At 38.2% G+C, this 14936-nt stretch overlaps 1 protein-coding gene across 4 annotated transcripts in view; it reads left to right on the top strand.

Annotated features, from left to right (window-relative positions):
- Positions 1–14936, top strand: part of USP9X (ubiquitin specific peptidase 9 X-linked) — a 96714-nt gene that overhangs the window by 58733 nt on the left and 23045 nt on the right. For 3 of the 4 annotated variants that reach the window (XM_039729336.1, XM_039729335.1, XM_039729338.1), the window contains exons 19-29: positions 305–545; positions 748–897; positions 990–1110; positions 1539–1669; positions 1926–2204; positions 5368–5493; positions 7525–7650; positions 10389–10555; positions 13805–13913; positions 14497–14643; positions 14766–14912. In XM_039729336.1, the coding sequence (XP_039585270.1) occupies positions 305–545; positions 748–897; positions 990–1110; positions 1539–1669; positions 1926–2204; positions 5368–5493; positions 7525–7650; positions 10389–10555; positions 13805–13913; positions 14497–14643; positions 14766–14912 (1744 nt within the window). The remainder of the gene's footprint in view (positions 1–304; positions 546–747; positions 898–989; positions 1111–1538; positions 1670–1925; positions 2205–5367; positions 5494–7524; positions 7651–10388; positions 10556–13804; positions 13914–14496; positions 14644–14765; positions 14913–14936) is intronic. The other variant, XM_039729339.1, reaches the window with a different exon arrangement.

Genomic DNA, 14936 nt, shown 5'->3' with positions numbered 1-14936 from the left:
TGATCAGGAAGTTACAAGACAGAGAAGAGATTTAAAAATTTACAGGAGACTTCTAAAATTTCTGTCAGTGTTCCTAACCTGACTGTAAATCTGACCATATGTTTAATGCATTTGTACTGAGTGTGCCTTCTTGAAAGATTCTGTGTATGTTGTTGCCATAGTTGCTGGGGCTTTCACTAAATCTTACACTGGAAAATACCATGTAAAGATTTGATGTTGAAATACCTGCTGCAAAAAGTGCAGGAAGGAAAAGAATTTATTTCATGAGGGCAAAAATAACTTCTGCTTTTCTGTTTATTTTCAGAGCTTTCCGTGGTAAACATATCACACTTGTGGTTCGTTTTCCAAACCAAGGCCGGCAGGTGGAAGATTTGGATATTTGGTCTCACACAAACGACACGATCGGCCAAGTGCGCCGTTGCATCCTCAACCGCATTAAAGCCAACAGTGCACACACAAAAGTGGAGCTGTTCATTGGGGGAGAGCTGGTAGATCCTGCAGATGACAGAAAATTAATTGGGCAGCTGAATCTCAAGGATAAAACGGTAAGGGTTGCAGGCTGGGTATTTACATCAATTCAGATGTTCCTTCAGATTTGTAAATGCTTGAAAAATACCATGCATGGTGTCAGTTATTTTTGTGAAATAATTCCATTCTTCCTTCTTGTATTATGCCATTAACATTATGCTTATTTGGAAAAGAATCTTAATTTTTGGAGAGTATTAAAACTATGATTGTTTTTTTCAGCTAATTACAGCTAAGCTTACACAGATAAATTCTAATATGCCCTCAAGTCCAGATAGTTCTTCTGACTCTTCAACTGGTTCTCCGGGCAACCACGGCAATCACTACAGTGATGGTCCAAATCCAGAAGTTGAAAGCTGTTTGCCTGGAGTGGTAAGTATTTTCTGAAATTAAGAGTTGAAGGATGGTTTTTTCTTACGCTTTGTCTTGTGCTAACAATTTTTTTTTTGTTTCCTTATTTTAAGATCATGTCACTGCATCCTCGATACATCTCTTTTCTTTGGCAAGTTGCAGACTTGGGCAGTAGTCTAAATATGCCACCTCTTAGAGATGGAGCTCGTGTTCTTATGAAGCTCATGCCACCAGGTAAAACTTAACTTTATCCTTTTTTTTAATCTTCTAATATGCTGTATAATAATTTCTCACCTGATACATAAAAGTGAAGATAGGGGAGTATTTTCTACTTTGTGGTAATTTATTGGTACTGTTATCCTAATTAGGACTGTAAAAGATTTCCTAAGTAGTTATTTCTTATCTGCTATATGAAGTTGCATAGTTTGGTACTGGTAGTGCCATAGTGCAGTGAATATGGGGAGCATTGTATTTTAAGGTGATTTTGTAGCCCTGCTTTAATAGGATTACTTTTGACTGTAAGAATCATTGGAGAACACTCTGTAGTCTGATTTTGTCTGTAAGTTTTTGCAACTGTTTTCAGATTTATAATTGTAAATAGTACTGGCTTGTTGTGGAGTAGTTTTGCTGAAAAATGCTTATAAGTTGTGTTTTTATTGCAGATAACACTACGGTTGAGAAATTAAGAGCAATTTGTTTAGATCATGCAAAGCTTGGGGAAAGCAGCCTTAGTCCATCCCTTGATTCTCTGTTCTTTGGTCCTTCTGCTTCACAAGTGCTGTACCTAACAGAGGTTAGTGATGCTTTGCCTGTTCTTTAAAATTGCCAATTTCTTCTGTGGCTGTCCTCTCTGTAACATTATAGAAGCCTAGATCAAATTCTGGTTTGTAATAAACAGTTGAAAATACTAAACAATTTATTGGCATAAATGTGTATGGCCAGTGCTGTCAAAGCATTGCTTATGTAGTATTGCTACAAATTCTCATGTTCAGTGATCTATATCCAAGCTGGTGCATTTCCATTAGTTAACTCTGTATTTTCTTCTACAGGTAGTTTATGCCTTGTTAATGCCTGCCAGTGCACCTCTGGGAGAAGATGCCAGTGACTTCCAGTACAACTTCCTGAAAAGTGGTGGTTTGCCTCTTGTGCTGAGCATGCTGACCAGAAATAACTTCCTGCCAAATGCAGATATGGAAACTCGAAGGGGTGCCTACCTTAATGCTCTAAAAATAGCCAAATTATTGCTAACAGCAATTGGATATGGCCACGTTCGAGCAGTGGCAGAAGCTTGTCAGCCAGTTGTGGAAGGCACAAGTACAATTTCACCGGTAATATAAATCTTCCTTGCTTCAAATAGCATTGTGCTCTGTGTTTTATAATGTGTGCAGCAACATCTCCTTACTTTTCATTGACAATCTGTTCCTTGAGTGCATTGCACATCAAGGAGTCACAGTACTTTTAGATAATGTTTTGCAATTCTAAAAAAGATATCAACTTACTAAACAAGTCCTATTTCTTGGTGACTGTAAAAAGTTTGGTGTGAGATGCACTTGCTCTGTATATGATTTTCAGTGGTTTCCATGCTTGTCAGTACACGTAACTTCTCATTTTTAACTCTGTTCATCCTTCTGGACAAAGTGTCCATCACACAGCAGGACAAACACACCATGTGATGTGTGAGCAGCTGGCTCACAGGTTGGGCACAAAGGGTTGTAGTGAACAGTGACAGAGTGGTGACCTGTCACAGGTGGGGCTCTGCAGGGCTCCATCCTCAGCCCTGTGCTCTTCAACATCTTCATAAAGATGCAGGCCTGGATGCAGGACTGGAAGGGATACTGAGCAAATTTGCAGATCATACAAAACTGAGAGGAGCTGTTGATGCCCTGGAGGGCAGGGAGGCCTTGCAGAGAGGTCTCAGCAAATCAGAGGACTGGGCAATCACCAACCATCCAGAGTTCAGCAAGGGCTGGGGCCAGATGCTGCACCTGGGATGGGCAACCCTGCGAGTATGGACACACAGAGGAATGAGATCCTGGAAAACAGTGACACAGAAAGGGACCTGGGTGTCCTGCTTGGTGGCCAGTTCAATATGAGCCAGCAGTGCCCTGGCAGCCAGGAGGGACATCCCTGTCCTGAGGGACATCAGGCACAGCAGCGGCAGCCTGGCAAGGGAGGGGATTGTCCTGCTCTGCGCTGGGCTGGAGCAGCCTCCCCTCGAGTGCTGGGGAGAGTTTTGAGCACCATGATAGAAGAAAGATACAAAACTCTTTAGCATTCCAAAGGAGGGCCACAGGCATGGTGTGAAGGGCCGTGAGGGGAAGCGGTGTGAGGAGCGCTGAGGGCGCTTGGTCTGTTCAGCCTGGAGGAGACTGAGGAGACCTCACTGCAGTTACAGCTTCCTCGTGAGGGGAACAGGAGGGGCAGGCACTGATCTCTGCTCTGTGGTGACAGGACCTGAGGGAATGGCCTGAAGTTGTGTCAGGGGAGGTTTAAGTTGGATATTAGGGAAAGGTTCTTCCCCAGAGGGTGACTGGGCACTGAACTGGCTCCCTAGGGCAGTGGTCATAGCACCAGCCTGGCAGAGCTCAAGAAGTGTTTGTACAATGCACTCAGGCACATGCTGTGACTTCTGGAGATGGTTCTGTGCAGGGCCAGAAGTTGGACTGGATGATCCTTGTGGGGCCCTTCCAACTCAGCATATTCTGTGATAACTGTGAATTCCCCATTTCTGAGGTTCCATCTTAAATAGTTTCTTGATCTTATCAACCTGTCCTCAAGAACACACAGAAAAGCCCCACTTCAGAGCACTTAATTCCAGAATACTGACTGAGATCCATCTCTGAATTAAAGAAGTAGATTCCCCTTAAATCTCAAACATAAGTACCTGCATCTGTTAGGTTAGCTGCATCTGTTAGAAGATACATAATTAATTATTTTTCAAGTAAAACAAAACTCATAATGATTACAAAGAAGTGAAGATCCCTTTTTATGTCTCCTGTTAGAGTATAATAGGAATATATTAAGGCAGACATGTTTGCCACCGTGTCTTTCATCTGCTTAAGATGAGTACATTTTACTGCCCTGTTTTCTTACAACAGTTATTTAAAGGGCAGTTTGGAACACACATTGCATCACTTGAGTCTTGAAATATTGTTTGAAACAGACTTAGGCTGACTTCTTAGGAGGTAGTAACATTTGTCTGCAGTTGCTGACTTTTAGAGTTGCAAACATCTGATTTAGTAATAACTGATGTGTTAGAAAAAACACTGTTATTCTTGCTGTCACCATCATCCTCTTTGAAGGACTTTTGGTATTTTTTATTCCCCTGGGATGCAGGTGGGATTTGTTAAAACTTTTAATTTTTCTTACCTTAAGCATAAGTGCCAAAGCATAGTTTCTGTCTTGGCTTTTCATCACTATTTAAGAGAAGTAGGCAATCAAGGTTATGTGTCTATAGTTTTTCAGTTATTGGTCTGTTGCTGTCACTAGTACCTTTAAAATTGTTACTTTCTTCCTTGTTTTCATTGAAGGTTGAATTAATAATGTAAAATGCAGTGTTCTGGTACACAGAACTGATTTACCCCATATATATTGCTGTTGATCACTTCCAGTAGTATCCAATAGCTGATTGACTGTGGAAGCTCTGCCAGTCTTCTCTTTTGCTCTCTGAATCAAGTGTCTTAGTGAAGCTGACAAAACAAGGGATGTGACCAACACCAGGCCTTATACAGCAGCCTCACAGTGTGTCTTTTGAGCAGCATTTGAGATGGGCTTTTTGAATGAACTGGTACAGGAAAAAGAAGAAACTCTTCTGTTTTAATTTGTAACCACAGCACACTATCTTTTGTTTGTCTGTGAGAAGGAAACAACCATTTCAGGTTTTGTCAAAACTATGGAGCTCTGGCAGAGTAAGGAGAGAGGGATCTATGCTCAAACAAATACAAAGAAAAAGATTAAAACTTACCTTGCTGTTTCTTTTTTGAAAATAGTATAAAAAACAGGATGGATAATTTAGAACAGAATTCTTCAAAAGTAACTTAACTCAAATGTTTAAAATGTACTTCAGTATAATAAAAACTGCAGCTATGTTATGTCTGAACACTCTTATCTGTCCAGAGGGAGACCCAGTATTTGACCAAACCCTTTCTTTCCCACATCTACTGAAAGGGAAGGAAGCATTGTAACAGAGAAAGATTCTGTTAATTTGAAGTAATCTGATCAATAAACAAGCCCCCAAACCTAATAAATTTTGAGCACTGCCTTTCCTTTCAACTACTTGTACTCTGTGATCATCCACTGCAGTATAGTATCTTCAGATGTGATGGTATCTGTTTGAAAATGAGGAGGTTTATTTATGTTGGCCTTTGCACTAAGTTTTCCTTCCAAGATCTTACCTACTTCTACCAAACCTTTCCAAGTAACTTTAGATCTTCATATCTTTTTGCTTTTTTTTCCCATGTAAAAGTAAGTATGAGAAATACTTTCTTCCAGATAAACCAGGCTACGCATGACCAGGCAGTGGTGCTACAAAATGCCCTACAAAACATTCCTAATCCAACTTCAGAATGCATGCTGAGAAATGTAGCAATACGTCTTGCACAGCAAATATCTGATGAGGTTGGTGAATTCCTTTCTGTATCACCTTTTTCCTTATAGCATCTTTTCTATTTTCTTAATCCTTAAATTTGTTGCTTTGTGAGACAGATTTTCCTTTAATAATGTTTTAGGTAATGATCATATGAAAGAGAAAAACCTCAAATCATTGTCAGTGTATCTTTATATATTGAAGATGCTTTAATGACACAAATGAAAACCTCAGTATGGCTAAACAATGTGCTTTGCAAACACAGTGGTCTTATGTGTATGGTGTGGCCAAAGCCCATTTGAATCTGGAATCAGGAGTCTTGTTAGAGAACATGTCAGTGAATTCAGCTGAGTTCAGCAGGAGCTAAAATCATGACTGCTTTACCTTCCTCTTCCACCTGCATCTGGATCCCTTGGTTTCCAGGGTGGAAGCCATAAATACACATAAATACAGTGTTTCTGTACTGTATAGCATATCTGCAAAACTATCTCCAAAACATTCTGAGCTATCTAGGTAGAAGATATTATTGGATTCTCATCTTGGTGTTGACAAGTTCACTATCCCTTGAGAACAAAGGGCAGTGTCAAAAGGAAGCACAACGTGCTGTACTGCAAGACTGAGCCATCTGCCTTCCATCAGTGGTGGTTTTGCATCCATAGGTGTAAAATCAGCCAATTCAACTCTGATTTAAGCAAATTTCTTCTATAGAAAAAGTATCTTTTGAGGTGAGATGTGAGGAAAGGTTTTTTAATTCTGCCTTTGTATTCCGGAGGCCTGCTAATAAATAAATAAAGTCCTTTTCTTTCACCAAGCACATCAAAGCAAACAAAATCTCAATGTGTTTAACAGTATTGCTGAGGAAGATTTGTCTGTAATTTTCTGAAATTATGAATATTGCCATAGAGCTAAATTTCATGTGTATTGTAGTTTGCCTTTGAAAGGTTTTTTTACCTTTTCATGTTTTGATGGTCAAAGACTATTTTCAATGGATCTCACAATTTAAAAAAAATTAATCTGACATAGTTTCCATAGGCCAAGTAGAAGACTTTAGCACAGAGAGGAATCATTCACCTTTTTAAAAAATGTTGATACTTAAAGATTTTGAAACTACAGTGAGATAAAAAAACCCTGTTATTTTTCTTCTGGCACTGTTGCTGTAAGGTTGCTTTGCTTGTGACAAAGATAAAATACCTTTTATTTTTCTTGTAAGTATGGTTAATGTCCATATCAGTACAAGAATGCACATTGTTCAGGTTTCCTGATGCAGATACTTAACTAGCTCAGCTTCTTACAGTCCCCTTCTTTATTGTCTGAGCATTGGACAAATGACACTTGAAATCCATCTGCCTTCTGCTTTTAGAGATTACCTTTTTTTGGAAAATTCTGTTTTGAGTACAGACTTCAGATAAGTTTGGTAGGTTTTTTGAAAGTTGATGTGAACCCTAAATAATGGCAGTTGGAGTATGTTTTGTAATGTGTGTATATCAGTAGAAACTACTGGATGTTAACTCAGACCATGCACAAAGTACTGAAGAGTGACTCTGCATCCATTCAATACATGAGCTGTGTTCTTTTTCATGTTCAGGCCTCTGTCTGGAACATGAAGCAATCTTTTAGATAATGATCACATACTTGATAACATCAGTGTGTTCAAGCTGGCTGTCAGCTAGCACAGCATGGGGAGAAACCCTAAAAGAAGTTCAGCTTTTCATACTCCTTAAGAAGCTGGCTGCTTTCCAGATGAATGCTTGGTGGTTTCTTGGGTTGTTTTTTTTTTTCCCTAAATCAAGAAGGTTTTAGCATTGAAATTGGTAGTTTCTGCTAAGTCTTAGAACCACAGGTGCCTACATCCTACTTCAAAAAATTAAATTTTACATAAGTGAAGTATAAATACTCTTCAAGATACATCATCTGTTTTCTATTTAAGGAAAAAAAATATCTGTCTTAACGTTTTAAATCTTAAATTTTCTGTGAAATACATTTGTGGGAATTTAGGATACATTGCAGTATTATTTGCAGCTATATTTTAATGTTGCTTTAGTTAATTTCTCCTTTTTTTTCAGGCTTCAAAATACATCCCTGACATCTGTGTTATCAGGGCAGTACAGAAAATTGTTTGGGCATCAGGTTGTGGATCAGTTCAGCTGGTTTTCAGCTCGAATGAGGAAATTAGTAAAATCTATGAAAAGGTAAGAATCCTGAACAGCTGCTTCTCTGTATTACTGTTTGTTTTTGTACAAAAAGGAATGGGTACACAGGGTTGACCTGGTCAGGTTTAGAGTGTGATGAGCTTTTAGGTGGATACAATGATGTATTTCAGAATCTAGTATATCAGTGTCATAGCACAGCTTAATTTTCTATTCCAAATTCCTTTCCTCAGTAACTGGTGAATTGTAACTTGAATCTGGTGTCAGCTGAAAAATGCACCAGTTCTGTAACATGTTTTCATCCCAGTTAGATTCTGCATCTAAATTAGGAAAAAGCATTTCTTGCAAATCTAATTTGTCTACTCTTCAAACTTAAAAGGTCTGTTCTGCAGAAGTGATTCAAAGCATATGTGCAGTCTAGAATGAGAAAGAAGAGCAAAGTGATGTGGGAAGCATTGGGAAAAAATTTAATTGCTAATTCTGTATGGCTTTTCTTCTTCTGTTCATGGTTTCACATGTGGTTTACACTAGTTTGGACAGATTTAATTGCTAATTCTGTATGGCTTCTCTTCTTCTGTTCATGGTTTCACATGTGGTTTACACTAGTTTGGACTTAGGAGTTCTGTATCAGTAGATTACCACACATCTTGTGTTTAAGTAATGTTGCTTACAGGAGGTGATAACAATCTGGATTTGGACAGTGATTTTAAAAAAGCATTTCCTATTTTTGTCTTGTAAAATCAGGTTTAATACTTATCAAAACTTGCCTGAGAGTCAAAGGAAAAGGAATATGTAGGGAGACTTAATTCTTGGTGTTTTTGCTGCTGTGTTTAAATGATGAATTAAAAGAAGAATATTTACTTCAGCAATCTGGAACACCTTTCCATTAGCTTTCATAGGGTTATAATGACATCTGCTTCTATTGCTGTGAACATGACTTCTTCATGAAATACACTGGGGGTTGTGGTTTTTTGGGTAATACTTCCATATAAAAAACATGTTTTAGTTCATGTGACAGTTCATGAAGATAAACTCTTATATTTACACATGGGATGCTTTAAGAGCAGTAATGCACTAGAGAAAGCATACCTAAAAGAAAACAGACCTAAATGTCCTTTATTAAAATTCTTCTGGGTAGAAATTGTACAGTTAAGTTCTGTAAAAATATTTTGAAGTAATGGAAATTTTAAAAGAGGTGAAATTCAAGCTGTATGTTATTGATCATATTTCACATGATTTTGTGGGTTTTTAATTTTTTTTTTTTTTTTTTTTTTTTTTTATTCTTATTGATACTTATATGGGTATCTGTAGTAAATGGCAGCTGCATTTGGTTTCTACTGTGCAAAAGGGAAATAGAAATTGAAGGGGAAAAAAATTGGAAATTCAAAAGAGGAAGAAATTGTAGAAGTAATAAGGGGAAATAAAGTACCCTTTCTTAATATAACATTACAAGAGAGGCAGGTATCCCTAGAAACAGAGGAATATCATGGAAGGAAAGAAAGTTTTAGAGAACTGTATCTGGTTGTAGATTAGAGGAAGCAATTTTTGTGATGGCTTTATACAGATTGAATAATAATATACAGAACCCCCAGCTCTGGGTGCCCGAGTGCAGAGAAGTGCTTCACTGAGTGCAAAATGCACTTTGCCTTTCCCCTGGCTCCCTGCAGCTGTGCAGAAATAACTTTCCCTGCTATCCAGGGCTTCACTGCAGAGCAGGTGCAGTTCTGGACTTGCTGAAGGCATTCTGCATTTGCTTTCTGATCTTGTGTCGGAGCTGCCACATCCTCCTGCTGCAGTGCAGTGACTGCCTTTGATTTTGGAGTTATTGTGCATAGACAAAATAATGTTTGTTGCCAGAGTGAAGCATATTTTGGCTGTTCACAATTAGTTCTCTCCTCTGCATTGTAATCCCTTCTTTCTGCCTAATTAATCTTAATACCTTTCCACATATAAAACAAATATTTAATGATGTAGTTAATGTGGCTGACCTGCCCTCATGATTTATAAATGATAAATTGAGACCTGCTCATATTCGGGTTCTTTGGAACTTGTTGAATGTAATTACTTCTAGATGGAGGAGAGGGTTTGCCATTATTCTCCAAGTATTTGTTTTGAAAAAATGTTCCAAAATCAACTCAATTAATTCAAGTGTTTAGATTAAGAACTAACCTATGCACCAATTAGCAGTAATATTATTTTCTTTGTCAAAAATCATGACAGCAGCTGTGTTTAAAATTTGAACTTAAACTCTTTTGTGTTTCTGGAAAATAGCAAAGAGATTAATAAATTCTAGCAATATTAAAAAGCTTTTGGTCAAATAAGTTGTGAGTGTCAAAGCCTTGTAAAACTGGATTGATGAATTAATTATACAGCAATATAGCCTTTCTCTGTTTAAGTAGTAAAGTTTTCCAATTTTAAATGCCATTTTTTGAGTGGCAAAGAAAAACAAAACAAAAAAATCCCAAACAAAACCCCAGATGCAAACCAAGCAAAAACTTCCAGCAGTACTAACTGATTTAAATGTTGCCCACAGTTGTCCTATTTAACTTCTGTCTCCATAAGTTTATGCTTGGAATCCTCCTGTGAGAAGCACAATTCTGGAAGTTCAAGTCATCCCACATAGTGCTTTGGCTCAGATCTGAGTGCATAAAATACTTGGCACTGACAATCACTTGGTATACAAAGCTGTGGTTTGTGTTTAGTGATGTACCTTGGAGCCACTTGGGTTTCTTGGGATTGTTTTCTGTACCCACTTTGTGCACTCTTGTTTGTTTTCACAGACAAATGCAGGAAATGAACCAGACATGGAAGATGAACAAGTGTGCTGTGAAGCACTGGAGGTGATGACCCTGTGCTTTGCTTTGATTCCAACAGCACTGGATGCACTCAGTAAAGAGAAGGCGTGGCAGACATTTATTATTGATTTACTATTGCACTGTCACAGCAAGTAAGTTTTGGTCACTTCCGTTATTTTACAATTCAAAATTAGTATAAAGCCTAAATGCAGGGCAGTGGCTTCAGCCCATCTGAAGTTGTGATGTGAAGTACTGGATGTTTTCAGAAACCATCCAGGTGGAAAGTTGTTAATTTGTTATTAAACTTCGTTGCCAGTGCTTTGATCTGTCACTAAAGAATTAATTTTAATTTTTAAAGATACTGTTGTTTCATGAATATTACAATTTTTCTTTGAGAAATGATAGAGCTCTGAAATTAGTAGTGTCTTAAGTTTTTCAGTATACTTTAAAGGGAGTGAGATTATGGTGCTCTGAGATGAATGGGGTCCGAATTTGAGCAGAATTTGTGTTTTGGGGGTTTGACTTCTAGATAAACAGGTTGAAAGGTCTTATGTTTAGGAATATTTGCCTTAATGAAAGGATCAGTATCATCAGAGCATCTCTTTACCATGAAGTCTTTGCACACACTGGTGAAAGTGGAGGGTTACAAGAAATACCACAAGCTTTATTAGCTTGCAGCCTGTGGTATAGGATGTTGAATTTTCAGTTTCACTGAAGCTTCCTGGTATCACTCATTGTATGGAAAAATAGTTCATACTGTCAGTACAAGAAGCTACCACTTCTCTCATATGCCTATAAAACTTGTGATAAACATGATAATCTCACTTAGAATGGTGCAGCTGTTCATTGTTACATGGTAAAATGGCATCAGCATGAGTGGAAACAGAAGACTGCTTTGTAAATTAAGATGGTGAAGTTGAACTAAGCTGCTGAAAAGTTTTTCTTCTGAATTAATATGGAAACAAATCAGTGTTTGCAGTGCAGAGAAAGTTTAGCAAATACCAGACAGAACTCTGAATATCATTCCACAACTATTGTTCTCTAATCTCCTATGCTCAATCAGAGAACAATGTGAGCAAAAATATGCATGTGAGAAAATATTTTTGGTGCACCATAAAAGACAAAGACAGAAGATGACCAAGTTCAGATCTCACAAATATGATCTTTCTAGAAAAGATCAGATGGATTGTTTGTTTCACAGAGTCTGACTGGACTTCTGTTTCCTCAGAGCATAACCATACCTCTAAACTGAGAAACAAAATGCAAAATGTTTAATACTAAATGCTAGAGTAGTTTTTCTTCTACAAGGTAATTGATTTTGTAGCAGTGTCCTCTGAATGCAAGACTGGCTTAGTTAAGAGGAGATAGCCAAGCAGTTAGTCTTAAGTAATCCTGGAAGCCAGAAGTATTCTGCTGATCTCTGCAAAGTGTTTGGTGGCCACATAGATGTGGCCTAAACACATTAAAATTCTTTATGCTGGCACTTACACCCACTGAAGAGACTGTCTTCTGTTAACTGAGCAAGACCTGTGTCCTGGAGCTCTCAGTAGGGCAGGATTGAGGTTGTCAGCCTTAAAGAGGGAGGTGCTTGACCTCCAGCTATTCCTCCTGCTGAGTGTGAGTTCATTGTGCAGCTCATGTCCTGTGTGCCAGCTCTGTGCTGCCAGCCTTAAGGAGGGAGGTGCTTGACCTGACCTGCTGAGTGTGAGTTCATTGTGCAGCTCATGTCCTGTGTGCCAGCTCTGTGCTGTCATCATGTGTCTAAAACAGCATGAGATGCCTGTGCTCAGGAAACTGTCTCCCTTTCATGATTTCTTAAGAGGTTCTAGATGGTTACAGCTTCACAGAAATGTAATACTTGTGTTCAAACACTGCACACTCAGAAACAGAAGTGTGAGGCATGTCATATTGGTCACATTCATTCTGCCTTTAAGTGCACAGAGCTGAGGAGTGTCTTTGTGATGTGTCCCAAGCAGTTGAAGAATTGTATCTTAAAATAACTTTCTGTGAGATGTTCTACAAAAACATTGGCTCAGCAATCAGACCCCATAAAATGTCAACTATTGTTTAAGAAGAAAACAGACCAGCCCCACCCCACAGTTTGCTGCAACTCAGAGCAGAGTAGGAGAAGTTGCAAAGATCAGGGAAGGGTGACAAGGGAGATCAAAGCTGTGCAATGATTTCTATCTGAGGAACAGCTGAATAGCTGGGGGCACTTCATACTGGAGGAGAGATGAATGGTGGGAGGAGAATACTACAGAGACCCTTAAAATCAGAAGTAGCAAAGGGAGCACAAATGGAGAGCTGTGTTTCTTTGTGTAAGACCTTCTTAAGGTCTTATTTAAGCAGTGCAAACCTCAGATTGGAAATGGTTTGAGGGGTTCTTTCATGAACTTGTTGAGTGAGGGCTATGAAATACTGTTCTTGGTAGTTTTCTTGAACCACGGATTGTTGGAAGCTGAGAGAACATTCTGAAGAAGTTTCTCTTCATGATTCCTTCTTCTTGTGCACTTTGCTTTGTGCATGGTAGCAGAGATGGGTGCTCAGCCAGGTGCATCTTTGCTCTTGACCTCAAGGTCATCCTTATGTGGCTTTGCAGTTAAACACACGTGAAAAAGCTCTGAAGGGAATAGGATTCTGTGGTGTGCTTTCCACCCTGACTCCATGGGCATGAAACAGAGACAGCCACACCAGACACTGCAAAACTCAGTTTTTCATACTGTTGAGTTACTTCTGAAAATCATTCATTCAGCATTCATTTGTAGTCTCTTCCCACACAAAAAGAGTTGCTCCTAACAGTTTTTTCAAGGCATACTACTCAGACAATTAATCCTACAACTTGAAAGAAAAGGATTTGCCCTAATTGTTTTTAATTTATTTTTTTACTGAATCTTATCCATTCCTGAATTGCTCTAGTGATTAGATTAGATTCTAAGGTGAAAAATTTCCTTTAATTATAGCCTTGAGTTTTAAGGAGGATCATCATCTCTCACATCTTGCTAATGATAAATTTTGATCACTTCAGAGATACGCAGCAAACTGCTGCAGTGACACATAAAAGCAGTTTTACTGGAGTAGGTTTGTACCTAGTTTTACCAGGTACAACTTGATTAAGAAAAAAAAATATTTAGGATTGCAAATTGTTGTGTTATGCAATATTTGCTGTCAGTTGCAAAGGGGTAGTGGCTAGGTGTTTCTAAGTTTCTTTTTCTTTTACATTTAAATATTTGATCTGTGGAACAGGTTTTGTACTTTAATTCATGCATCTGAAATTAAACTATTCCTGTTTCCTACATTATGTTCAGTTTTAGAAAATAGCATTAAGCAGATAAACACAAATTTAATTACTGTCCTGTTTGGATAGGGAGATTGAATTTATGTTTCTATTAAATTATTTCCAGAACCGTTCGTCAGATGGCACAGGAGCAATTCTTTTTAATGGCTACCAGGTGTTGCATGGGACAGAGACCTCTCCTTTTCTTCATTACCCTGCTGTTTACTGTTCTAGGGGTAAGTTTTCAGGGATAAAGTCTCCAGTATGGGAGTGTATGTAAAAAATTATAGGACAATATACCTGCAAGAAAAGACAAATTGCTATTAATAACAGTCACTATAATGTAGATTGCTTCTGGCCTACAGACAAGCAGCACAGATAATTTCCATTTGAGCTAGATCAGGGGAAAAGGACTTTTTTCATTTTCTGATAAGAACATGAACAGTAGGCTTTAATGTCTGCATTTGATCTTTGGGGATTGCTAACCTTTAAGTAAAAATCATTAGCAGGTTAGAGAGATACCTACAGTTAGTGCATTCTCCTACTGGTCCTGCCAGGGCTTTTCAGCTCATGGCTCTCTTGAACATTTGATCAAAAGTTTTGATTTGGTTTTCTTTTTCCTATTCCGGTGTAGAAATTGCTACTAAAATAGTTGAGAAGTCATTCATAAGCAGCTAAATACAATTTTAAACTTGTAAAAGGTTAAAAATTACCTTACACTTGTTTTCTTTTACATTTACTGCGAGATTTAGGGGAAATATGTTGGTGTTGCACTGTAAGTAGAAGCATTGGTAAATTCTTTGCTTTTGGTTTACACAGAGCACTGCAAGAGAGAGAGCTAAGCATTCTGGAGACTACTTCACCCTCTTAAGACATCTGCTTAACTATGCTTACAACAGTAATATTAATGTACCCAATGCTGAAGTTCTTCTCAATAATGAAATTGACTGGCTTAAGAGAATCAGGGTAAGTTTCAGGATCAGTTTATTCCTGATAATTAGGTTATCTCTGCTTTCTTGTAAACTGCATGAAAGTTCTGAGCTTAATGTTTGCTGTTTGGAGTATCCTAACTTTCTCTTAAATGGCAGGATGAAGTAAAAAGAACAGGGGAAACAGGTGTTGAAGAAACGATCTTAGAGGGTCACCTTGGAGTAACAAAAGAGTTGTTAGCATTCCAGACACCTGAGAAGAAATACCATATTGGTTGTGAAAAAGGAGGTGCTAATCTCATTAAAGTAAGTTCAAGTTTTTTGACCTCT

The sequence above is a fragment of the Passer montanus genome, unplaced genomic scaffold, assembly GCF_014805655.1.
Source record: "Passer montanus isolate IOZ18808 unplaced genomic scaffold, ASM1480565v1 scaffold69, whole genome shotgun sequence".
In the NCBI taxonomy this organism is placed as follows: Eukaryota; Metazoa; Chordata; class Aves; order Passeriformes; family Passeridae; genus Passer; species Passer montanus.
Note: the sequence above shows the minus strand (reverse complement) of the source record. Positions and strands in the feature narration are given on the sequence as shown.